The following is a 26,565-nucleotide window of genomic DNA, read 5'->3' as shown; positions in this document are numbered from 1 at the left end:
TTTTAAGGCATTAGCCCTAAGTAAAAAAACTAAACAAGCATGATCTATTACTTTTAATTTTTATTTCACAGCATATATTGATAATAAATGTCATTTTAAAAGCAAAACCCCCAAATATATCATGATTGTTATGAGATTTTTAATAAAGAACTAATGTAAAATATGCTTCATGCTTATACCATATGTCAGTTATATCAAGATATTAGGTGGATATCTAGCTTTTAGTCATTTGAATATTATGTGTAATATACAAGTGGTAGAGTTTAATTTGTGTTTAAATCTTTACATTATCATTGCATGTATTCACTGTATTTTTTAATGTGTCAACTGTTTTCTCTTTATAGATTAGTATTTCAATGTAACCATCCCATATCAATTCAAACTTACCATCTGGTCTCTAAGCTTGTTATATGAAAATCTTTTATTATTGTCCTCCATTCTTAGTGTTTTTTGGTGAGCTACACCTGAGTTGTACATCTTCTTTTTCTTTTATTTGCTTCTGTATACAGGCTGGCTTAGCGGGAGCTCCAGCCCGTGCTGTTTCAGCTGTAAAGAATATGAATCTTCCTGAGATCCCAAGAAATATTAACATTGGTGACATCAGTATAAAAGTGCCAAACCTGCCCTCTTTTAAATAAAAAAAATTTAAAAGGCCACTCCCAGGTAAAATCCAGGGGGGAAAGTCATCTAAGTTTACCATGCAGTTGTTTACCAAAAATAGAGGAGGAGAGTCCTACATTTTGCTCTTGGATTTAAGTCGAGGTACTGTATAGAAGTTGTGTAAAATCAATATGGCGGTTCAATGTTGTTTTTCTTGTTCAGTGATTTTAAAGAAATTGAGTAGTTTCAGTGTGATTTTTTAAAAATTTCTTTTCTAAACTGCATTCCTATGCCCACCTAAGGCATGCTTCTATGTATTGGCTACAACAGTATTTCAGAAAGTGTTTGAAACATTTCTTTAAATTATGTACAACCCAAAATGTTGGTGGTGTTTTGTATGGATCACAAGTATAGCATTCCTTAATTCTTTCTGTTATTTGTCACAACTGTTATTTAAAGAATCAAGTATGTATTGCATGAAAACATTTTGACCTTTTCCTCTTAGTTTAAATAAACTCCAAGGTAACTGGACTCTTAAAGCACCTTTCTGTTCGCCTGATATCTACTTTAGCAATAATTTTTTTATGACCCTCTTACTCAACAAAGTAAATAAAAGTGTATTATATCACTGTTAAGCAGCTGTTAATGATGATGTGTTAAATTTATACTTCTGTCTTTAATACAGTCAGACCTCAGTTCTCGAGCATCTCCCATCTCGAACAATTCAATTCTTGACCAAGTTGTTCACGGAAAAAATGTCTTGGTTGTCAAACAAAACTTCAATTCTCAACTGGACAACCCTTTCATGCAGATACCTGTATAATCAGTCACATGTTTCTCAGGTGGCAAACAAAGGAGAGAATGTGCAAGTCTGAGTCAGTTTACCACTAAACCTCACATTGTTAACATCTCAGGAAACTGTGCTGTGAATATTTTTTGTTTTCTTTTGTTGCTGCTTATTATTATTAAATACTTACAGTAAGTCCCCATGGGTCCTAAGGAGGTTAGTGATAGCAGCAAAGTGAAAAGGAAAGTTGTGAGAACAACAATAGAGCTTAAAAAAAATAATTGCAAGGTATGATAGAGGTGTTTGGGTGTCTGATCTGGCTACTGAATATGGCATGGCAAAATCGACGATTAGCACAATTTTAAAATGCTAAGAGTATGAAAGTGCTCACAAAACAATGCAACTGAGAAAGGTTAAAATGGAATCATTTGGGGGTCTGGAATTAATTCAATTTACATTATTTCTAATTGGGGGGAGGGGAATGATTCGGTTTTCAAACAAATCGCTTCTCTAATAGCCTTCTGGCATGAATTAGGTTCAAGAACTGCAGTTCCAATGTATTCGGAAACTCACCGAATTATTCTAAAGCTCAATTATTTCACAATCAAAAGTAATGTATCCCATAACACATTGTCTAGGATGAGTTTTGGAATGGTACATGACAAATCTTTTTCTAAAAATTGTAGAATCCATTTTATACATAAAGGCTTAAACCTTGCATTTGATCTCTTCTTGCTCAGTTGAAAAATAATTTTAGCAAATACTTAGTTTCTTTTGACTACAAAACCCTTTGGAACTCCTCTTGATTGGCCCATCCCAAAGTCAAAGCTATACTATTTTCCTAAGTCCTAACACTCGTATTCTGATTTCTCATAATTGGCCCACATTTTCTTATTGGTCTTACCTTGTGAACAATGGGTGGGGTTCCTTTTCCAATGAGACCAGGTTTTTCCTTACAGCTCTTCCCTTCCCCACTGTTCTCTGAAACATTTCGTTAGATTTGTGGGATGTGAGCAAAGTCACTATTTTTTTCTCAATAAAATTAATCTGACTCTTAAGCCTCTTCCTGTTGAGGCAACAGGAAATTCAGTCGGTGATTATTTCCATCAATTCACAGATGTGTAAAAGTCTTAGAGGAAGGTTATACAAAGCAACATTCGGGGAGATCCCTGGTCTTCAGTCATTTGACAAATGTTTAAGTGCCTAGTGTACCAGGTGAGTAAGTCCCCGTTCTCATGGATCTATATGCAGTACCGCACACGGTGCCTGGCAGCCTGGCAGTATTTCCTCCTTTCTCTTTTTTCTTTTTCTTTTTTTTTTTTTTTTTGTGGGGGGGGGGGGTGGGAGGGATGGGGGGGAAAGGAATTATGGGAAGATTAAGTTTTGTTTGTTAAGGATGTGCCCAAATTAGGGAAACCTCTGGGCAAGATCATACTTTAAAGGAACAATCAAAAGGGTTTTATTTCCATTATATTCTATGAAATACAATGCTCAAACAACCAATCAATATTCCTCCTCTTCCCCTTCCTTTTTCCTTTAGTAAATACTTACTGAGCATCAGCTATATGCCAGGCTTGTGCTAGGTACTTGGATATAGCAGGGAACAAAATAGTTTATATTATAGCATAAATTTAAATAGCCACAAACAAACAAATATATAATATGTCAGGTGATGATAAGTACTGTGGAGATAAATAAAGCTGGAGAAAAGGGCATAGGGAGTAGCAAGGTAGGGAGTAAGTTGGACTGTTACTGTGATGTATAGAGTGGGTAGGGGAAAGCATTGCTGATGAAGTAATATTTGAATAAAAACCTGGAAGTAAGGAGGGAGTTGTGGAGATTTGTGGGGCAAGAGTAATCCAGACAGAGGAAATAGCATTGTCAAGGCCCAGATATGTAAGGGCATGGGCCTTCTACTCATCAAGGCTGATTTAGTTACTACTTGTGTCGAATACAGGGTGGGGCAAAAGTAGGTTTACAGTTGTTTGTATGGGTAAATTATCTTAATGAACTAACTGCAAGGTCAGGGTGGCAGCCTCAGTTCCACAATTAGTAAATAATAATACAAGAATAAACTGTTTTGTGTACTTACAACTCTAAACCTACTTTTGCTCCACCTTGTATTTTATCTACCAATAACAGAGATCAATGGTGAGCCCCTGATACAGTATCTTCCCTTGAGAAAACCAAGCAGCCACTTGGTGGCAAGTAAGTTTGGACCCTTCCATCTTAGAAGGTTAATGAATTAATCCTTACTGGAATTGATACAGTTTGGGTATGAGCTTTTCTTTCCTGGCTGCATAGCCACAGCCAACATCACTATTCCAGCACCTACCTGGGATCCTACATAGCATCACAAAGGGCTTCATAGCAAAAGAGGTGCAGCAGTGAATTCAGAACAGAGATCAAGTGATCTTGTCATTTGCTGCCCAACTTGGAAGCTGCTGGACGGATAGAGCAGTATAATGGTCTTTTAAAAAGGCTCACATGATGATGGACACCCTGTGAAGATGGGGAACATTCTCCAGGATAGAACAATAGCAACCCTCACATAGTGCTCTGTTTCCAACAGGTAGACTACTGGGTCCAGGCACCGAGCGGTAGAGTAGGAGTACTCCACTTACCTCACTCCCAGTGACCCGTGTAGGGGAGTCTGTGCTTCCTGTCCTCACAGCTCTAGGATTTATAGGTGTAGAGGTCTTGGTTCCCAGAAATGAAATGCTTCCTTCAGGGGCACACCATGAGTCATGTTAACCTTTACAGCTGCCCTCCAGTCATTTCAAGCTCCTCATATCAAAAAACCAGTTGGCAAAGAAAAGAGTCTCCATCTTTTGTTCCTCCACATCTCTTTGAGGTCTAACCCAAAAAGAGTCTTTCAGAGCTCCAAAAAAAAAAAAATAGCTATCATGCTAACTAGTTGGGAAATAGATATAATTAGGACCTTGCTGCTGGGCCTCCAGATGCTGACTTAACTCACTCAGACTCCAAAATCAGAAGTTAAAATAGTGTATTGTGTGTGTGTGTGTGGGGGCGGGGGGAGGATCAAACTGAAGAATAACCTATTGCAAGTGAAGAAGAGATGAAGATACCTTAAACTATTATTCATGTAAGATCACAGATTTTGGAGGATATAATTTCTATATTAGAACTAGAGGCCCGGTGCATGAGATTTGTGCACTGGGCCGGGGCGGGGGGGATCCCTTAGCCTGGCCTGTGCCCTCTTGCAGTCTGGGAGCCCTCAGGGGATGTCCGACTGACGGCTAAGCCGTCTGTCGGACATCCTTAGCGCTGCCACAGAGGTGGGAGAGGCTCCTGCCACTGCCACTATGCTCGCCAGCCATGAGCCCGGCTTCTGGCTGAGTGGTGCTCCCCCTGTGGGAGCACACTGACCACCAGGGGGCAGCTCCTGCGTTGAGCTTCTGCCCCCTGGTTGTCAGTGTGCATCATAGCAACTGGTCATTCTGCCATTCAGTCAATTTGCATATTAGCCTTTTATTATATAGGGTTACCTTCTGTAATAGATTTCTCCCTAAGAATTGATAGAGAGTGATGTCAGGTCATGTCGATGTAGGATGTTTCTCCTTTCCCCTTTCTAAACAACTAATTAGTCATCCAACCACGAACAAAAGTGCGTCATTGGGAGATGTAGGACCCAACAACCTACACTAAGGTACCTGAGAGGACTCTCATCTAACTGTGCTTTCAAAAATAGACTAACACACCTGGTAAGGGCTGAGGGTCAGAGAGAGTTAGTGAACCTGCCCCATCCCTGCTCACCTCAGTAGGAGAAAAAACCTCGAGAGTGCTTGTCTGTTCAGATTCAGGCAAGAGAGAATTTGTAGAAGTCCAGCCTACCTGAGGGAAGATTTCAGCACACCATCAAGAGTGGAAAAGATAAGAATTTGTGCACACTGGAGAGAGAGACTCTGGCAGAGCCCTACACCATTAGCACCACCCACCACCACCCCGTGACAATGCATGGGGCTAAGCTGTCAAGTGTTGTGGAAAGCTGTGAGTGAATGTTTAGCTATCCGTTTTGTGGGGTGTGGCTGGAGAAATCTGTTTCTCTCCAGCAGCACCCAGAGTACTGAGGTGGAACCTCCATGACTTGAGAGAGAGAGAGAAGAAAGGGAAGGAAACAGATAAGAATATCAAAGGGAATTGAATAAGTAGTTCCTAATGACTGCTTCAGGACTTAAGCAGGAAGTTCACCCATAAGTATCCCACTTGAGAATCTCCCCACTGGGTCCATGGGCTCCCACATCACCGGAGGTTGCTAAACTCACACCTCCCTTGACTCTGTGGAGGATCTTTGTGAGTGCTTCCGAGTGCAGCAGTGAGATCAATTCTGGGGTGCTCAGAAAAATTCTGGTGGGCAAGGGAGAAATCACGAACTGGAGCTATAGTGCCACCTTCTGGGAAACAAAAGAAAGGTTTCCAGCAGTCAGCCTAGTTATAAGAACTAAAAGAGATGTAAAAGCTTAAGAAGTCTGCCACAAGAAGCAGCAAGAGTGGAGCAGGTCTACCCATTCAAAAGTTTGAGGAAACCCCAAACATAGCAACACCAATGATCACTACACATGGGAAAACAACCATAAAGATTTAAGGCCCTAGCCGGTTTGGCTCAGTGGATAGAGCGTCGGCCTGCGGACTGAAAGGTCCCAGGTTCGATTCCGGTCAAGGGCATATACCTTGGTTGTGGGCACATCCCCAGTGGGGGGTGTGCAGGAGGCAGCTGATCGATGTTTCTCTCTCATCGATGTTTCTAACTCTCTCCCTCTCCCTTCCTCTCTGTAAAAAATTCAATAAAATATATTTAAAAAAAAAAAAGATTTAAGGAGGTGTCTGCCACTTCAAATGGGAAAACAGTAATGCAAAAATACAAGGAACATGTGAAATCAAAATATGTCACCCCCAAAAGATATAATTCTCCAACAACTGAGCTCAAAGCTGCAGAAGACTGCAATCTAGCTGATAATTTAGAATAGCTGTTTTGAAGAAATTTCAGTGAATTACAAAAAAAAAAAACTCAGAAAATTAAATAATATTAGGGGGAAAGTACATGAACAAACAAAATGAACTCTTTACTAAAGAGATAGAAATTATTTTAAAAAGAACCAAAGAAAAACTCTGAAGTTGAAGTATTCATTGAGATGAATACTACAACAAAGAGCATCTGAAGTAAAATAGAGCAGATAGAAGATAGAATAAGTGACAGAGGATAGGAATTTAGAAATAACAGAAGTGAACAAAGAGAAAGAACAATAAGAACAAAAAGGAGAACAAATAAAAGAAAGCCACAGTGATCTAAGGCTTAATCAAAAGGGCAAGTATTAGAATAATTGGGGTTCCAGAAGGAGATAAGAGAGAGAAGGGAACAGAGTTTGTTTTTTTAAAATAATAGCTGAAAACTTCCCAAACCTGGGGAAAGATTTTGGCATCCAAGGTCATGAAGCTGATGAGTCACCAACTTCAAAATGTAGGCATAAACAGAGAAAAAGAAACAATGGAAATACAGAACAACCAGAAAGCAATTGATAAGATGGCAGTAATAAGTCCTTTCATATCAGTAGTTACTCTAAATGTAATTGGATTGAATTCACCAATCAAAAGGCACAAAGTGGCTGAAGAGATAAAACAAGACCCACTATATGCTTCCTACAAGAGAACTTTAGTTCTAAGGACATACATAAGCTCAAAGTAAAGGGATGGAAAAGATATTTCATGCAAGTTGAAACCAAAAGAAAGTTGGGGTAGCCATACTTACATCAAACAAAATAGACTTTAATCCAAAAATGGTAACAAGAGACAATGAATGCCATTGTATAAGGATAAAGGGGCTAATACACCAAGATATATAAGATATAATCATAAACATATATGTGCCTAATATCTAAATACTAGAGGCCCGGTGCACGAAATTCGTGCACTGAGGGGGGTTGTCCCTCAGCCCAGCCTGTACCCTCTCCAATCTGGGACCCCTCAAAGGATGTCCGACTGCCCGTTTAGGCCCGATCCTGCCGGGATCGGGCCTAAACGGGCAGTTGGACATCCCTCTCACAATCCAGGACTGCTGGCTCTCAACTGCTTGCCTGCCTGCCTTCCTGATTGTCCCTAACCGCTTCTGCCTGCCAGCCTGATCACCCCCTAACCACTCTGCTGCCAGCCTGTTTGCCCCCAACTTCCCTCCTCTGCCGGCCTGGTTACCCCTAACTGCCCTCTCCTGCAGGGTTGATCACCTCCAACTGCCCTCCCTTGCAGGCCTGGTCCCTCTCAACTGCCCTCCCTTGCAGGCCGGGTGCCTCCCAACTGCCCTCTCCTTCTGGCCATCTTGTGGTGGCCATCTTGTGTCCACATGGGGACAGGATCTTTGCCCACATGGGGACAGCTATATTGTGTGTTGCAGTGATGATCAATCTGCATATTACTCTTTTATTAGATAGGATAGAGGCCTGGTACAGGGGTGGGGGCCAGCTGGTTTGCCCTGAAGGGTGTCCCTGATCAGGGTGGGGTTCCCTTCGGGCGTGGGGCGGCCTGAGTGAGTGGCCTGTGGTGGTTTGCAGGCTGGCCACGCCCCCTGGCAATGCAAGTGGAGGCCCTGGTATCTGGAATTTATTTTCCTTCTACAATTGAAACTTTGTAGCCTGAAGCAGAGCCAAGCCTGGGGATCCCTCCGAGGCCCGAAGCCATTTGTGTTGGGGTTATAATTGAAACTTTGTTGCCTTAAGCGGGTGGGCCCAGCCAGGGTGTGAGGAAAGCTTTGCTTCCCCTGTTGCCGGCGGCAACCCTGGCCTGCTCTCTCAAGCTCCATTCTGTCGCCATTTGTTTGAATTTGTTTACCTTCTATAATTGAAACTTTGTAGCTTGAGTGGAGGCTTAGGCCTGCAACGGCTGGCAGAAAGCTTGGCTTCCTCTGTTACCTAGGAAACCTTGCTCTCTGTGGCTGTAGCCATTTTGGTTTGGGTTAATTTGCATACTCGCTCTGATTGGATGGTAGGCGTGGCTTGTGGGTGTGTCGGAGGTATGGTCGATTTGCATATTTGTCTATTATTAGATAGGATATTAGGCAGATACTAGCAGATCTGAAGGGAGACAGAGACAATATAATAATAGTAGGGGACTTCAGCCATGGATAGATCATCCAGACAGAAAGTCAACAGGGAAACATTGGAATTGAATCATAGTTTAGATCAAATGAACTGAACAGACATGTATAGAACATTCCATCCAACTGCAGCAGAATACACATTCTTCTAAAGTGCACACAGAACATTCTCCAGAATAGATCATGTGATAGGACAAAAAAAAAAAAAAGCTTAGCAAATTTAAGAAGATTAAAATCATACCAAATATATTTTCCTACTAGAAAAGATATGAAACCAGAAATCAGTAATGAGGAAAGCTAGTAAATCTACAAATATGTGAAAAGTAAACAACACACTTCTGAACAATGGGTCAAATAAGAAATAAGGAAAATAAAAAATATCTTGAAACAAATGAAAATGGAAACACAACATAGCAAGACCTATGGGATGCTGCAAAAGCAGTTGTGAGAAGTTTATAACAATAAGTGCAAACATTAAGAAATTAGATCTAAAATAGCATATCTTTACATAGAAAAAAAAAGAATAAATTAAGCCCAAAGTTAGCAGAAGGAAAGAAATAATATAGAGTGGAAATAAATGAAATAGAGACCAGAAAAACAATAGAAAAGGTCAACAGAACTGAGAGCTAGCTTTTTGAAAAAATAAAATTGGTAAACCTTTAGCTAGAACCAAGAAAAAAGAAAGAAGACTCAAAAATGAAAGAGGAGACATTGCAACTGATACTATAAAAAAAAAACCTATAGGATCATAAGAGACTACTATGAACAAATACATGATAACAAATTAGACAATCATAAATCCCAGAAACACTATCTGCCAAGACTGAATCAGGAATAAATAGAAAATAAAAGCCAATAACAAGTAACAAGATTGAATCAGTTATCAAAACATCTCAACATAGGAAACCTCAGGACCAGGTGGCTTCACTGGTAAATTCTAAAAATATGATGAATAATGCAAGTCCTCAAAATCTTCCAAAAAATTGAAGAGGAGGGAACATTTCCAAAGGCACTCTACAAGGCCAGCATTATCCTGATACCAAAGCCAGATAAGGACATTACAAGGAAAGAGAACTATAGATCAATACTCCTGATAACTATAGATGAAAAATTCTCAATAAAATATTAGCAAACAATTCAAGAACATATAAAAATATTATAAGCATGATGTGCTGGAGAATGGGGGAATAGGAGATACGTTGCTTAAATGTGCAAACTTGCAACTTGTACATAAATAAGTCCTGGAGATCTAATGCACAGTATGGTGATTACAGACATAAATAAGGCGTGATATGCTAATTAGACTGGACAGCTGAATGACCTTCTGGACGTCATTCCGGAATCTTCCAGATAGAGCCGCAGCGGCAGGGGCCGAGGCAGAGGTGGTTAGGGGCGATCAGGCAGGCAGGCGAGCAGTTAGGGGCCATCAAGCAGGCAGGAGAGCAGTTGGGGGGATCAGGCAGGCAGGCAGAGGCGGTTAGGGGGCGATCAGGCAGGCAGATGAGCAGTTAGGGGTGATCAGGCAGGCAGGCAGGCAAGTGGTTAGGAGCCAGCAGTCCTGGATTACAAGAGGTATGTCCGAGGGGTCCCAGATTGCGAGAGGGTGCAGGCCGGGCTGAGTGACCCCCCGCACCCCCCGTGCACGCGTTTCATGCACTGGGCCTCTAGTGATATTATAAACATCAAACTTGCTAAAAGACTGGATCTTAATTATTCCCCCCTCCAAAAATGAAATGAGAACTATGTGCTGTGATGGAGGTGCTAGTTCTAATGGCAACCATACTGTAATATTTAATGTATCAAATCAACATGTTGTACACCTTAAACTTACACAATGTTATATGTCAAATATATTTTAGTTAAAAAAAAAAAGAAATTGATATGACTGGAAAATGTAAATAGAAAAACGCATAGAACTCTCCTATTTCAATCGATACCTTAACCATTCCATTCACTTTGAGCCCATGATAAAATAAATCTATGGCAGGGCTTGAAAGAATCCCATGCGCCGTGTGTTCCAGGATGATTATTTGCATGACCTCTAGAATCAAATCGCCTGATTCTAATCCTGGCGTGGTCCCTTGTTAAGCCAAATAATCTCCTAAGCCTTGGGTTTCTAATGTATAAGTGGGAATACCAATGTTGCTTACCTCATAGAATTACTGTGAGGACTGCATGGACTAATCCATGTAATGTGCTTAGCATAGTGCCAAACACTGGGTCAGCACTTAATAAAATGGTCACTTAAAAAAAAAAAAAAAGTATGTCTTTGCTGCAGAGGGAAATACATACATGCAAGTACAGAAGAGTCCTGACTGGTTAGCAAAGAATATATTTTACTTTAAAGGGCTTGTTCTTGGGACAGTGGCCTTCTGGAAACTTCGTTTAGACACCTTTCTTAACTATGCAAGCTCCTGAAGTCTGGTTTCCTAGGACCTCTCCTCATTAGGACTCCAACCTGCCCCAGGGTTCAGGGTAGATATTGCAGCACAGAAATGAAGATCAGAGTATTTTCCACAGTAAAGCTCTCTTAGTTTCAGAAGGCAGGAATTCTAATTATTATGTTTAAAACCTTCTTTGTAATGTAGCTTTCACTTCCTGGGGTTTATTTTTATAGGTGCTTTTCTGTTCCTGTGAAAGTAGGAGAGACAATAATACCCAAACTGTAAAACCATTCATTCTGGAATTAACAATACATGTGATATTTTCCCCAAAGACCTCCCCCGAAACATGAAAGATAAAATAGATTGTTTTCACAGCCCACCCTTGGACACTAAGTACCACCACTCGCTCTATGTGTGTCACCGCCCACCCCTACCCCAGTGAGCTGGCCCTGTGACTGTGGCCTGCGCCTCCCTCAGAGAGTTGCCCCAGTTCGCTTTAATTAGATATCATTTCCTAAACATCTGGTATATTTTATATGAGTTATTTGTAGAAACAACAAAAGCTGATTACTGACTATTCCTTCTTCCCTTAAGCTATTTTCTTGTGCCCTATGATGGAATACTTAGAATTAGGGACTGGTAAAATTATGTTTAGAGTGAAAAAAACTCCTAAATGGCTTTATAGTGTGGAAGTCATTACCTTTTCAGTTTTCAGTGGGCCAGTGCTACCTGTGTCCCACTCATAAGATTTTCACATGTACCTTACGTCTGACTGTAGTAAAATCTAACAACCCAAAGCAGCTCATTTCAGATGACTAGGTGAGCTACGTACTGTGTAGTTCGGCAGTTTAAAACAAGTTCCAGGTGTGGTAGTTTAGTTCCCTGAGAGCAGCAGCCTGGAATAAGCCACCGTGTGTCAAGGAGATTCTTGCACATTTCACGTTTCACCAATCGCTGCTTTCTGATTTATCAATAAACTTTTTAAAATGCAGCTGTCAACTTATCACGCACTGCTATGGTCTGAATATGTGTCACTCCAATTTTCATATGTTGGAATTTAACCCTAAGGTAAAGTTATTAGGAGTTAGGGCCTTTGAGAGGTGATTGGTCATGAGCTAGAGGCCTTATAAATGGTCTCAGTGCCTCTATAAAAGAGGTTCCCTAGAGCTTGCTTGTCTCTTCCAACATATGATGATACAACAAGAAGTCTGCAACCTGGAAGAGGGCCCTCACTCGACCACACTGGCACCCTGATGTGGACTTCCGGCCTCCAGAACTGTGAGAAATAAATGTCAGCTGTTTCTAATCTACCCAGTCTGTGTATTTGTTATAGCAGCCCAAATGGACTAAAACACAAACCTAATTCACAAGAGCTTGTGAATATTTTATGCTGGGTAGGAAAGGCATAATTTTGGACCATATGACATCATAAAGGAGGACAAGCCTGCAGAAGGGCTCAAAAGAGATGAATACAATCTGAACACAGCTGAGGAAGAGGCAACTGGAGCTTGGTTTCTCAACCTTGGCACTGTTGACATCTGGGGCTAGATAACTCATTGTTGTGGGGGCTTTCCTGTGCATTGTAGAGTGATTAGCAGTAACATCCCTAGCCTCTACCCACTTGATGCCAGTAATGGCCTATCTCCCAGTTATAATGGCAAAAATATTTCTAGACATTGGCCCATGTCCCCTGGGCTGCAAAATCACCCTCAGTTGAGAACCATTGGAATAGAGAATTCAGAATTCCTGGGGAAAACGTTGCACTGTTAAGGCCTCTGATGGCAATGACACCACCTGTGAGCTGCTCAGAAGCATTTATCAAATGCTGTCAGGAGGTTGACGTTTAAAGTTAACTCAGTGGATCCCAATCTTCCTTTCCTAAGATCTAGTCTCTTCCCTGAACTCTAGTGTTTTTCAAGATACTCAGGAGATTATGAAATCAATTTAGTGGGTACTAACCAGCATTTTCTTTAAAAAATGAAATAATGGCCCAGCTGGTATGGCTCAGTGGTTGAGTGTCTACCTATGAACCAGGAGGTCACAGTTTGATTCCTGATCAGGGTACGTGCCAGATTGTAGGCTTGATCCCCAGTAGGGGGCATGCAGGAGGCAGCTGATCAGTTATTCTTTCTCATCATTGATGTTTCTATCCCTCTCTACCTCTCCCTTCCTCTCTCTCTGAAATCAGTAAAAAAAAAAAAAAAAAATCGTAAAAAAATGAAATAATGGAATAGAATAAAATAGTACAGAAAATATTAGAGTATACTTTGTAGAGTAAATATAGACTTGGAAAAATTTTGATTATTTGTTTGGGTGTATACAATTGTGGATGCTTGTTCATCTTAGATATTGATATAAAGTTTATTACTTACCAGAGTTGGCAATTAAAAGAGTTTGAGAATTCCTACTGTATTTTAACATATCCTCTGGATATACACTTTTCTTCTAATGTGCAATGTATTGGTTTCTCATTGCTGCTATAGCAAATTACCACAAATTTAGTGGCTTTAAACTTAAAACCTGCAAGTTTATTCTCTTACAGTTCTGGAGGTGAAAAATCCAAAATCAGTTTTACTGCACAAAAGTCAAAGTGTTGATAGGACAAGGACCTCAGTCCTATAGCTGCAAGGAACTGAATTCTGCCAACAACCAGTAAGCTTAGAAGAGGATTGTGAATCACAGATGAGATAGCTGCCCAGGCTGACATGTTGACTGCAGCCTTGTGAGACCCTGAACAGAGTACTCAGCCAAGCTGTGCCTGGACTCCAGACCCATGGAAACTGTGAGTTAATATATAGGTGTTGTTTTAAGTACCCAAGATTGTGGTAATTTGTTATGCCACAATAGAAAACTAATACAGGCATTCACAGGAATGACTAGAGCAAAAATCTAAACTATGCTGATTTAGTATATTGATATTAAGTTATTTTATGCAATAACATGGAATAATCTCAAATGCATTTTTGCTAAGTGAAATAAGCTAGAGCCAAAAGGCTGCTTACTATAAGATTCTACTTATACAACATTTTGGAGAAGGCCAAACTATAGCGATTAAGAATAGGTCAGTGGATAACAAAAACTGGAGAGAGGTTGACTACAAAGGGCAACAGGAGGGAATTGGTGGGGGGAGGTAAGTTAACTTCTGTTTTATGACTGTGGTGGTAGATACACATCTCCATACGTTTGTCAGAAGACATGGAACTGTATATCACAGACAAGGAGTTTTGCTCTGTACAAATTCAAACAAATTTTAAAATTAAGTAATTTTAATGAAATTATACATTACTTTCTTGGAGTTCCTTGCCCTGAGTAAAGTCCCCTCCTCCCCAATCTGGACAACAGGAGAGGCTGGACAATAGAAGAGAACTCCTTGTTCCAGGATTGGGGCCACCACCATAGGGCTTGGCCTGGGAATTGTAGAGAAGATGGCTTCCTTTTCTGAACACTTATGTTCCTCCCATGGAGTCGGGGGCCAGGCAAATGATCAACCCAGTACATGGCCTGTGAAGTTACTGAATTTCAAAGATAAGCAAAATTGTTAGGAAAAGTGAGTTATGTAGAAGATGGGAAGATCAATTTGGCTTATACTTCTCCACAGTTGCAATATCTACAAAATGTGAGGTAATGCATTAGAATTGGAGACATTAGTATGAAGTCATGGTTAGCTTAATATACATATAGATGGAGGCATATAGAATCTGTGCACCAGTAGCTCACCAGTAACTCACTGTCCCCGTCCCCCCCATAGCTTGCTGCCCTGCCCCCTCTTATAGCTCTCCGCTGCCCGCTTGTAGCCAGTAGCTTGCTGCTGCCCTCCTGTAGCTCCCTCTGCCTTCCCCTCCCTCCCCCCCAATAGCTTGCTGCCCCACCCTCCTGCTGATCTGTGATCTGGTCGTTACTTTTGCATATTACATCTTTATTATATAGTATATATATATATATATATATATATATATATATATAAGCAAAATTGAATTCTGCCAACAACCAGTAAGCTTAGAAGAGGATTGTGAATCACACATGAGATAGCTAACCACATATATAGTGGTTAGTATACACACATGTATTTCTTTACTCTGTCAGCTGAGAGGGTCTAGAAGAAGCAAAAAGGAAAGAAGTGCCATACCCTAGAGGCAATGAGCACACTCAGCACCCAGATCTTGGATTCTAAACGCCATTCTTCAGTAAAGGGAAACAGAGCTCTCTTAAGGTGCCAGAAAGTAAGGGAGTGCTCACAAAACAAGACAATGGGCACATATCAAAAGGACCCAAGAGCCAACTGAAAGAACTCTCAATGGCCATAGCTTAAAACAATTTGAAGAACAAAATAAATAACATAGTATTGGATTATAATCCAAAGTATAAAGTAAATATCTCTGAGTCCATACTGACACAAATAAATGAGTAGGTAAATAATAAACAATCGACAAATCTGTACAAAAGAATTTCAAATTTATGTAGGTTCTATACTCTCAACTTGATAGAGCATAATTCTCTATCCCTGAAGTATGGACTTTGCATAACAATGTCGACCCAAACAATACCAAATGGGAAGAGGAACAAGAGTGGAGAAATCTGACAAACACTGCTTCACCCTACAGTTAAGGTTAACCTTGTCAGGGATGAGTCATGTTGATAGCATGTACCCTGGATATGGTGTGATAGGAATGGCCCTTTACCTTTGCAATCTTTCTTCTAAGAACCCTAACCCCAATCATGAGAAAAACCCAAACTGAGGACCCTCTACAAAGTTACCTGACCTGTCATCAAAATCAAGAAAATTCTGAGAAACTGTCAAAAATCTAGAGGAGCCTAAGGGGAAACGATGACAATGCAATATGGTATCTTGTTGAGATCTGGGGACAGAAAAAGGACATCAGATAAAAATAAGAAAATTCAACTAAAGTATGGACTTTAGTTATTAATAATGTTTGTTTCATTTGTTTGGATAAATTTATCACACTAATGTAAGATTAATAGTAGGGACAACTGGATAGTTGGTATGAGGGAACCTTTGTGCTACTCTTGGAATTTTTCTGTAAATATAACACTATTCTAAAATTTATAAATATTAAAAAAAACATTTTTTAAATCCAAAAGCATGTATAGTATGATTTTCTTCCCTCCCTCCCTCTTTCCTTCCCTTCCTCCCTTCCTTCCTTTCTTCCTTCCTTCTTTCATTCCACCCACCCATACATCCATCTGTTCTTCCATCAATTCTCTCTGTATATATACATAGAGAGATGCCTGTAATGCTGTCCACCACATTTTAAGGACTCCTGTATATGACTAGTGGAATTTGTGGTAATTTTCTAAACTGCTTGAATTATTTTGAATAATTATGTTCTTTCTATCAAAGTATTAAAGACACTATGTTTTCTACATGAAGATGGAGAAAAAGTGCTAACCATCAAGATCTTTTTATCTTGATAATATTCTAGTTATGATAGGAACCAACATACTGTTTCATTGTGTAGGGATTTGTGGGATAAAATTTGGTGCAAAAGAGGGTTTACTAAGTTACCATAATCCATCAGTTATATTTATAATTGTATACAAAACAAACAAAAAAGATGTTCTCATTTTTTTTTTCCCTGTGGGAACTCCCACAAAATAAAAAGAGAAAAGGACCTTGATTTTGTGATTTTGCTGTTAAGATATATAAGATCTTTTACAGTTAACCACTGCAGAAAGGAGGAATGCTCAAGTGTTCTCACCTCAGCTCTGGAGAGCTCAGTTCATTTGTAGCCAATAAGTAAAGCGTGTCTAAGAGCAAACAATGGATTTAAGCCATAGTAGAGCTCTGTCTAATGTGAGAGGTGTATCTGGCTCAATACAAATAATTGTTATTTCAGATGAATGTAATTGCAATAAGGGGTTAGTTATGAATAAAAGAAAAGAAGACAAAACATGAGAAGAATCATTCTATTCTTTTTTCTCCCTATCCCTCAAAACAGAAAAGATGGCCTAATCTCTCAATTTCTAATTTAATATTATTTGGAGGTTAGTTCTAAAACCTTACAATTTTTAAAAATATATCTTCATTATTGAAAGTATTACACATGCCTCCTTTACCCTCATTGCCCCCCTTTACCCTGGCCCCTGAAACCTTATAATTAAAAAAAAATCTTTAGTGTTGAAAACCTTATAATTTTAACATTGGAAGTATCCAAAATCACTGAGTCCACTTCCCTCTTGTTGCAGATGAAGAACAGAGAATCTGTGTGCTCGTGTGTGTGTGTGTGTGCGCATGTGTGTGTGTGTTTAATTTTTTTTTTTTTCAGAGAGTAAGGAGAAGGAGTGAGAGATAGAAACATCAATGATGAGAGAGAGTCATTGATTGGCTGCCTCCTGCATGCTCCCTACTGGGGATCAAGCCCACAACCCAGGCATGTGCCCTGACAGGGAATAGAGCAGTGACCTCCTGGTTCATAGGTCAACACATAACCACTGAGCCACACAGGTTGGGCCTGTGTGCTCAGTTATAAGAAAACCTGATAAACCCAATTCTGCTTACAAAACAGATATATCAGGAGGTGGGTATTAAATTTACAAATTACCCAATGTAGTATTCCATTAAATGTGCTCCCCAGATGTTTTAAAAGTATGATTCAACTTATAAAAATGGAAGTCACACACAAACTTTAGGAACTTATCTAAATTTAGTAAATGTGTATTCCTGGAATGTCTTCTGTGTGCAAGTAGAAATGGCCCCCATCTCTGCTGTGAAGTAATATGTGACCTTAAAGAAAACTTCATTTATCTTGGAAACTGACATCCCTCTTTAAACATACAAAACAGGTTGCAACAGTTTTCAGAAGTTATCAGAGTCCAGTGACAAGCAACAAAACCCATGGTCTGAGTCTCACTCCCATTTCCTGGTGTCTTCATCTTCTTCCCCATTTGTCTTCCCATCATTGCTGTTCTGTGTGCCAGGCCAAGAGCCCAAAAACATCTGACTAGAACAAGTCAAGTGTTCACATATGTTGATTTCCAAAAAAGCCAACCAAAACAGAAATGAACTCGAAAGGAGAAAATATTAAAAATTCTTCTAAGCCCTAACGGGTTTGGCTCAGTGGATAGAGCGTCGATCTGCGGACTGAAGGGTCCCAGGTTCGATTCCCGTCAAGAGCATGTACCTCGGTTGTGGTTACAGGCACATCCCCAGTAGGGGGTGTGCAGGAGGCAGCTGATAGGTTTCTCTCTCATCGATGTTTCTAACTCTATCCCTCTCCCTTCTTCTCTGTAAAAAATCAATTAAAAAATTTTTTTTTAATTTCTTCTAAATCATTTACTTTTCAATGGGCCTTCATTTTGGATTTCTAGTATATGGTGAGTACATAATATTAATGCTTTAATTCATCCAGATTACTGGCTTATAGTTTTCAGGAAATCATACATTTTTGTCTTCTTAGAGGAGTATGTTAAAATTTTACTAGGGGAATGTTAAAGCCTAAGTATCATCAACACACTGTTCTAAGGCTCCACCCTGAAGAAGGTATTTGGCTGTAGACAATTACAAGCTGTCAGAGTTCTTGGAGAATTTGTAAGACCTACAGTAACTCTAGGACTAGGAATAAATTAAAAGGAAACATAATTGAATCCTTTATTTATATCAGAAAAGCAGTTGTGTGCAAGTCAAGGTGATTATTTGTAAAGGGTTAGACAGTGGGGCAGAGATGATAAAAGTAAAACTTTACTTATACCACACCAGTGTTACCCCTGAGCAATTATGGCAACGGAAGGATCCAGACAGAGCCAACAAGAGATTCGTGGAGAGTAAATTCAAATGTATGTAAAACACCTAGATCCATTTCTAAGTAATTGATGTTTAAAATTTGTTTCTAGTGCTTTCTGAAGCTCCTGTCTTCCAGGCTCTCAGAATCTGCAGTGGCAGCATTTATCTTTTTGAGTGTGTCCAAGTTTAAGGTTTGAAGTAATTATGAAGAACATCTGACTAGGAGAAAAACAAAGCCCAATAAGAAAACAACTTGTGAAAAGGGGAGAAAAGTCAAGGTGAATTTAGGTTTCTCAAAAGGCTGTGTTTCTGACTAGAGGAAATAAAACATTTGCCAGTTGGCTTCATGGGATCCCAGCCTGGGCCCAGAGACAGGGGAACAGATGTTGGAGCTTCTTCCTGGATTGTGTGGCCAGATTATATCCCTTAGAATTCCCAGATGTAATTCTCTGAGAGATCAGAATTTGTCCATGTCCTCTCAGTTTTGTGAACATTCTCATTCAGAGGTAATAATGCTAAGGCTGTGCTCTCTCCTCGTGTAAATGTGGCTAAAAATTGCACCATGTTCCTGGCAGGCCCTGTGTCCCAATATGTCCCTTGGCAAATTCCACCACTTCTGGGAAAACCTGTTGCTGCTTATGTTTCAGCCTTGCTCATTCCCTCCCTCTTCCTGTCAGTCAGACCTGCTTTCCTTACCATGCAGAGAACCCCCCCCCCCCCCACCTTGGCTTCTATTGGAAAGGGTCAGTGCACAGCTACCATTTACAGGTCTGGCCCACATCCATATGCTCTAAGGAAACTAGAAATCTTGACAGGCTTGAGGGAAGTTAATGAAACACAAATTAACCACCCTAACATTTCACAACCAAGAAAGGGACTCACAGAAACCAACTGTAAAATGAATTAAAATGTCAAGATTGAGACTTAAAAAAAATTGCCAGAGAACATTGACACCATATGTGGAAAGCATAGGGATCTGTTCAAATTGTTTAGAAAGAGCCCACAATCTGAGAGAGATGCTTACATCCAAATGTTCCCAGCAACTTGCACACTGGAACAGGGAGAAGAGGAGCAGAGGAGATGTGAATTGCCAGCCCGAGCATTTTATAGCCATTCAGCTCACAGAAGAGCTTCTGGACTGATAGGAATCTTTAATTCAAGTTTAGCTTGTTCTTTTAAAAAATATATGTATTTTTATTGATTTCAGAGAGGATGGAAGAGGGAGAGATAGAAACATCGATGATGAGAGAATCATCAATCAGCTGCCTCCTGCATGCCCCCCACTGGGGATCAAGCCCTTAAACCAGGCATGTGCCCTGACTAGGAATCGAACCGAGACCTCCTGGTTCATAGGCCAACACTCAACCACTGAGCACACTGGCTGGGCTAAGCTGGTTCTTAAAATAACAACTTATATGTAGAATATTGCACTTAATTAAGTTTCAGTTGCTTATAGAAGCTCTTTTAAGTGGCCTTTTTAAGTAGACTATAAATTGCAGAAGATCGAAGACTGAGCCTTAGACTCCTGTTTCCTCGGTCAGTGCCAAGGCCACTTAAGCAACAAGTAGTAGATGCAAAATACAATTAGTCACGAAACTAAAAGAGCCCCAAATAAAAATATTCTCCAACCCCTAATTGAAGTAGGTACATTATTTAGCTCTCCAGAAAAGAGTTCTCTCTCCCCTTCTTATACATTCCTGGAAATAAGAGGGCATTTTCAGTCAGGGACTTGAGTAATGACAAATAGTTTTCTTTCCAACTTTAACAAGAGAAGTTTTTTTAAAAATCTGGTTTGACTAGTATTTTATTCTCCATAACAAACAAGTTTGAAAATCTCTGATAATAGGCTAACCCCCTCATTTTGGACATTAGAATTTTGCTGTTCTGAGAGGTTTGGATCTTATTGGGGAGCTCACAGATGTCTCTCTTTGGGAAGCAATGGACTGGATTCAAGTGGCCTCTTTCTCAGACCAGTGCTCTTGCTTGCACACCACTCTGTCCCTACCCCCAACCCCTGACATTTAATTCAAATGTATCTGGTCCTCCTCTTGTTTTATTTCTCCTATCCATTTGGAAAAGTCCTTTCAAAATACGGTCCCTATTCACTGAATCTTGAAAGGAGCTGTGGCTACAGAAAGAGAGAGCCTGTGGAGCCTAAAGTAAGGATACATCTAAGTGCAAACATCTGGACAGCTGTCTCGGGCCTCTGCCTCAGTGCAATGACAGTATGAAGCTTTGACAAACTCTCTTGATCTCTCATTTCCTCTGAGCCACATGCTGAATTATTTGGTGAATCATCTGTTTCTCTCATGTTGGAAATTGGTGGAAAGGAGACGGAGAGACAAGGAGATAACAGTTTAAGCCTTCCATAACTTCAGGCTGCCCTGGTAAGTCCTGCCCTCTGTCTCTTGAGTCCCAGCTTATCCCTATAGGGCTTATCACTTTTTGCCTGAGGGTAGCGTCAGGTTCTAACCAACCCCAAGGCTCATGGTACCTGGAGGTGTTCTGGAGTGTTCTGGGAGTGTAACAACCTTGGGCTCTAAAAGACTAATCCTGCTCTTTCTCACAATGGGACTCTAGCCCTTTTCTAAGGGTAGCTACCCAAACACTTCTGCCTTCAAATGGAATAGCTTTCACTGTCCTAAAGAGGGAGGAAATATACACTTAATCTCTAGCAGGGGATTCAGCTACATTATTCTACATTTATGTGCAACTCAACTGCTGAACTATGAGTGACACTTGAAAATAAATCCCTTTCCCAAGAGGCTCCATTTGGTCCATCACATTGGTCTGTGAATAATCTCTTTGGAATTGTAAGCCGAACTGCTTGATGTAACAGACTTCAGTTTTCCTTTGGCCCAGTTCCACCATGGCCCTAGGACTTCTTCATAAAGGAACATCTCAAAGTGCTCTTGTAGGTGTGCTGGAGGCCGGACGTTTGACTGAACAATGGCAGCAATGTTTCTATACTGAACTCCAGATACCGGATGAAGGTTCAAGATGTAGAAACGTCTTTTGCTCTCTCTGTTTTTGAGTTCCCCATCTTAAAAGAAGAAATACAAGAACACTTAATAGTTCCAGCATTCTGAGTTGGGGAGTGAGGAATGACATAAGTACTTCCCTGAACTTTCCATTTTTTGGTCATAGTGAAAGGCAAGGGATTAGGACAGATTTGCATGCACTGAAGCTCTAATTACAAGAGGAAATGGGGATTGGTCAAGATCAGAATCTAGATTTTTTTTTCCCCTTGATGGGAGTTTCTTTATGCGCAGCAACAGTCTTGAGGTCCTGGACCACCCCCCCATTTGCTCATAACTGGCTATTTTGCTGAGTGGGAAATTTTGATCTTGAGACATTTTGCCCTAGCCCAGTGGTCGGCAAACTCATTAGTCAACAGAGCCAAATATCAACAGTACAACGATTGAAATTTCTTTTGAGAGCCAATTTTTTTTAACTTAAACTGCTTCTAACGCCACTTCTTCAAAATAGACTCGCCCAGGCCATGGTATTTTGTGGAAGAGCCACACTCAAGGGTCCAAAGAGCCACATGTGGCTCACGAGCCGCAGTTTGCCGACCACTGCCCTAGCCTAAGAAACAAACCAGTTTAGCCTGGGTTCTTTAGAGAACAGAGTTTCAGGCAGAAGTTTATGTGCTATAGCTTTATTAGAGAGTGCAATCCCAGGGAAAGAGTGGGGGAAGGACTGAGATGGGAAGGTAGGGGAGCCAACATGACAGTGTATTACCCACTCCACAGCTGGTGCCAAACAAAACTACTTGCTCAATCTCACAGGACTGTTTTCTAAGAGAAAGGCAAAATTTGTATTCTGCCTCCCATCGGTCAATGGGACAATAGCTGCCCACCCCCTTAACCCTCACATTCTGATTGTACAAGTGTTGACACAGTGAAATCATGCCCCATCAACATTAAACATTAAGGAAGTTGAGAATTAAGTTGAAAGAGGCAAGGCCTGTCAGGTTGTTGGTGTACTCCATGGAGTTGGTAGTAGTGGAGGCTGGAAGGGACTGCTGACTCCAGTGTCTTCCCCGACCCAAGATTGAGAGCAGGATTTGGCCTCACACTCTAGGTGACTCCAGATTCTTCACTCCTTGCCCATTCACGGCTTTTTATCTTCTCATCTCTTTTCCCTCCTCCCTGGTTTGGACTAATCCATCAGTATGGTAGACCCTGATATGCACCTTGGAGAGCCATCTTCAAGGAAAGATTTGCTGACCAGCAGTAGGAAATGCAAACAGTAGACAGCCTCCAGCTGTCAGCTCCTTCAGGATCTGCCTCAGCTGCGGAGTCTCTGCCTGAAGCCATGTCCATCTTGGGGCAGTCTGGATCTGGTGACTGAACATGGGCTGGTCATTTTTTTTTTTTTTCAGGGTTATCAAGTCCCAGGCAGTTATTCTGGGACAGTGCCAAAGGACATTTTTCACTCCAGAGCTCCCCACTAGGCTGGCCTATGGTTGCAGTTTGACTTCTCCCTCTGCCAATCCTGCTCCCCCCACTTTCTGTCACAGGTGTTGATTTTAATAAACATCTTGTGCCCAAAACTTCATCTCAGGATCTACTTCTGGTGAACCCACCCTGCCACATTCAGCTTACCGTATTTCATGCCCAGAATGTGTCAAGTTTGTATAATGAATTGAAAAGTTAGGCCATTTAAGAATCTACAACTTGGCTTCTACATCCCACCCCTGACCCCCACTAGCTGAAAGGGAACTAGTCCTGAATCTCTTCCAGGAGCAGGGATGGCAGTGACATCAGTACATTTCTGATTCACATTTGTAACACCACATGAAGATTGTGGGGCCAGAGAACCCCTTGGCAGAAACTTCTGCTACTAAGTGCACAAAGCAGTGTCTTTGAAGCATTACCATACATGTGATATCATGTATATTCAAAGATTAGGTCTCTCCAAAGGCCAGGACATATAGGTACATTTATTTCAGTATTTAGTGGTTGCAGAATACCTGAGCCCTCAATTTTCCACTCTAGGTTGTTTACCACTGTCCTGGCTTCCATATTTATTAGACCAAGTGAGAGGCAGAGAGCCCCATATCCTTCTTTTTGCCCCCTCGCTGCTCTTTCACGGTGGCTCCATTTAGCGTTACAGTGGTAGAGGTTGAGGTGTTGGGCAGTAGTAGAACATTTGTCCTGATGATCCATTATTCTGTTTGCTCACATTAAACACTGTGGGGTGGCATCACAGGGGGCATACCTTGTGCAGCATTACAGCCTACCTCCTTCTATGACCGAAACTTACACAAAACATATAGGGTATGATTATGTGCTCTTGTACCCATACAGTCCCACACACCCTCCTTAGAAGGGTCATCCTCCCTTCCATCAAGTTGTATCTGAACCCTCTTTGTCAGTCTTCTCTCCCAATAAAAATAATATATCCTTCTTTAAAGAAAAATGGAAAAGGTAATTGAGAATTGAGCATCTGTTGGAACCATCTCTTCTCAATTTCCATGTTACTCAATTTAGAAATAGTGTAAATGATGCAAAAACACTGACAGGAAGCTCTTTGTTTGTTCCATATTGTAACTCAGGCCTAATGTGATGTATGCATTTCCGTGTCGAAAATTCCTTCCAGGTCCTGCCCTGTTTCTTTTTTTCAGTTTTTTTTTTATTTATTTCAAGAAAAACGATTTTTAATATAATGTTGCATGCAGTAAACCTTAATATTTCAAGAAAAATTATCTTAAATATAATAATGTTACATGCAATAAACATTAATATCTCAAGAAAAACTATTAAATATGATAATGTTACATGCAATAAACACCAATTATTCAAGAAAAATGATCTTATATATATGCAATAAACATTAATATTTCAAGAATAAAAAATTTTAAGTATAATAATATTACCAAAACTGTACTAACAGATGATATCACAAAAGTTGTAGGAAATATCAAGATTACTTCTATTATATTCTAGATTCACCCTCCCCCCCCCCGCTCTATTTTTGTTAATCAGTTTATGTTGTTCATTATATTCCACAAATGAGTGAGATCATATGATAATTTATCTTTCTCTGACTGGCTTATTTTGCTTAGCATGATGCTTTTAAAGTCTATTTTGTTGGATATGAGTATTGCTACTCCAGCTTTTTTTTTCTTTTCCATTTGCATGGAAAATTTTTTCCACCCCTTCACTTTCATCTTGTGTGTGTCTTTCATTTTGAGGTGGGTCTCTTATAGATAGCATATAGTCAGGTCATGTTTTTGTATCCATTCAGCTACCCTACACCTTTTGATTGGGGCATTTAATTCATTTAGGGTTATTATTGAAAGGTACTTATTTATAGCCATTTTAATTCTGTATGGCTAGGTTTCTCTCTCTGTTTCTTCTTCTCAACAATCCCTTACACTGCAGGCGTCCTCAAACTATGGCTCGCGGGCCACATGCGGGTGTTTTTGCCGTTTTGTTTTTTTACTTCAAAATAAGATATGTGCAGTGTGCATAGGAATTTGTTCATAGTTTTTTTTAAACTACAGTCCGGCCCTCCAACAGTCTGAGGGACAGTGAACTGGTCCCCTGTTTAAAAAGTTTGAGGACCCCTGCCTTACAGCAATCCCTTTAGCATTTCTTGTAATGCTTGCTGGCTTGGTGGAGATGAACTCCTTTAGCCCTTTTTTTTTTTTTTTTTGTCTGGGAAGTTCTTTATTTGACCGTCTATTTTGAATGATAGCCTTTTTGGATATAGTAATTTTGGTCTCAGATCCTTGCTTTCCATTACCTTGAGCACTTTATGCCATTTCCTTCTGGCCTGTAGAGTTTCTGATGAGAAATCAGGTGTCAGCCTTATGGGAACTCCTTTATAGATAACAGTTTTGTTTTCTCTTGCTGCCTTTAAGATTCTCTTTGTCTTTAATTTTTAGCATTTTAATTATGATGTGTCTGGGCATGGGTCTGTTTGGGTTCTTCTTATTTGGGGTTCTCTGTGCCTCCTGAACTTGTGTGACTTTTTCCTTTACCAGGTTAGGGAAGTTTCTACCATTATTTCTTCAAATACCTTCTCTATTCATTTCTCCCTTTCTGCCTCTTCTGGCACACCTACTATTCTAATATTGTTACGTTTCACATTATCCCACAGCTCCCTTAAGCTGTCCTCCTGTTTTTTAATTGTTTTTTTCTTTTTGGTTCTCTAATTGAGTGATATTTTCAACTCTATCTTGTTCACTGATTTGATACTCAGCTTCCCCTAATCTGCTGTGTATTCCTTCCAATGTGTTCTTTATTTGTGTTATGTCATTCTTTATCTCAGACTGTTCTTTTTTCATACTTATTATATATTTTTTCATACTTTTGAGCATTTTTAACATCATTACTCTGAACTCTGTTTCAGATAATTTCTTATCTCTGCTTCATTTATCTCTTCTTCTGGAGAATTTTCTAGTTCTTTCATTTGGGGGTTGTTTCTTTGTTTCCTCATTTTGGTTGTCTGTTTGGGTTTGTGACTATGTATTAGGTAGATCCTCTACACCTCTCAATCTCTAGTGCAGGACAGTGTTAATGGCTGTTTCTGACTAATTGGATCAGGCAAAGACTCAAAGCCTTCAGAGACTACCTCTGTCTACAGACTAATAGGATTCTGACTTGAATTGCCTCCAAGCAATCATCCTCAGGTGTGGCAAGAGTTTTTTTTCAACAGGGTGGGGCAGTTGCTTCTGCCTGGAGGCTGATTGTTACCTTTAATCTCAAGTGGCCTCAGGGCCAGGTGTTTTCCAATAGGGTGTGTTGACTGTCTTCCCTCCAGGAAAAGCAAGGCAAATGTCTATTTGGGAAAGATGTCCTCTGCTGTGTGAGGGAATGATTCATCCCAGGAAACTTGGGGTGTCTGCCTTCTGAGCTCTATCCCCCGAATCCCCAGTCCTGGGTTCTGCTCTCACAGCTCCAGTCCACTTCACCCTCCCTCTGCCAGGGCACAAGGT

At 40.4% G+C, this 26,565-nt stretch overlaps 1 protein-coding gene and 1 long non-coding RNA gene across 6 annotated transcripts in view; both read left to right on the top strand.

Moving 5' to 3' along the window:
• The window catches only part of AP3S1 (adaptor related protein complex 3 subunit sigma 1), a 57,954-nt gene extending 55,382 nt beyond the window's left edge, over window positions 1-2,572 (top strand). For 2 of the 5 annotated variants that reach the window (XM_028149716.2, XM_008144456.3), the window contains one exon: window positions 510-1,131. In XM_028149716.2, coding sequence (XP_028005517.1) covers window positions 510-638 — 129 coding nt within the window. In that variant the 3' untranslated portion in view covers window positions 639-1,131. Of the gene's footprint in view, window positions 1-509; window positions 1,132-1,285; window positions 1,511-2,504 lie in introns of those variants that run through there. The other 3 variants (XR_008555816.1, XM_054714984.1, XM_054714983.1) reach the window with 3 other exon arrangements.
• Window positions 2,573-12,287: 9,715 nt separating this feature from the next.
• LOC114232583 (uncharacterized) overlaps window positions 12,288-26,565 on the top strand; it is a 43,240-nt gene continuing 28,962 nt past the window's right edge. Inside the window, exon 1 of the long non-coding RNA XR_008555819.1 lies at window positions 12,288-13,658. This is a non-coding gene — a long non-coding RNA (uncharacterized LOC114232583). The remainder of the gene's footprint in view (window positions 13,659-26,565) is intronic.

This window comes from Eptesicus fuscus, chromosome 4 (genome assembly GCF_027574615.1).
Source record: "Eptesicus fuscus isolate TK198812 chromosome 4, DD_ASM_mEF_20220401, whole genome shotgun sequence".
Classification (NCBI taxonomy): Eukaryota; Metazoa; Chordata; class Mammalia; order Chiroptera; family Vespertilionidae; genus Eptesicus; species Eptesicus fuscus.
This window is presented reverse-complemented; position numbering and strand designations above follow the sequence as displayed.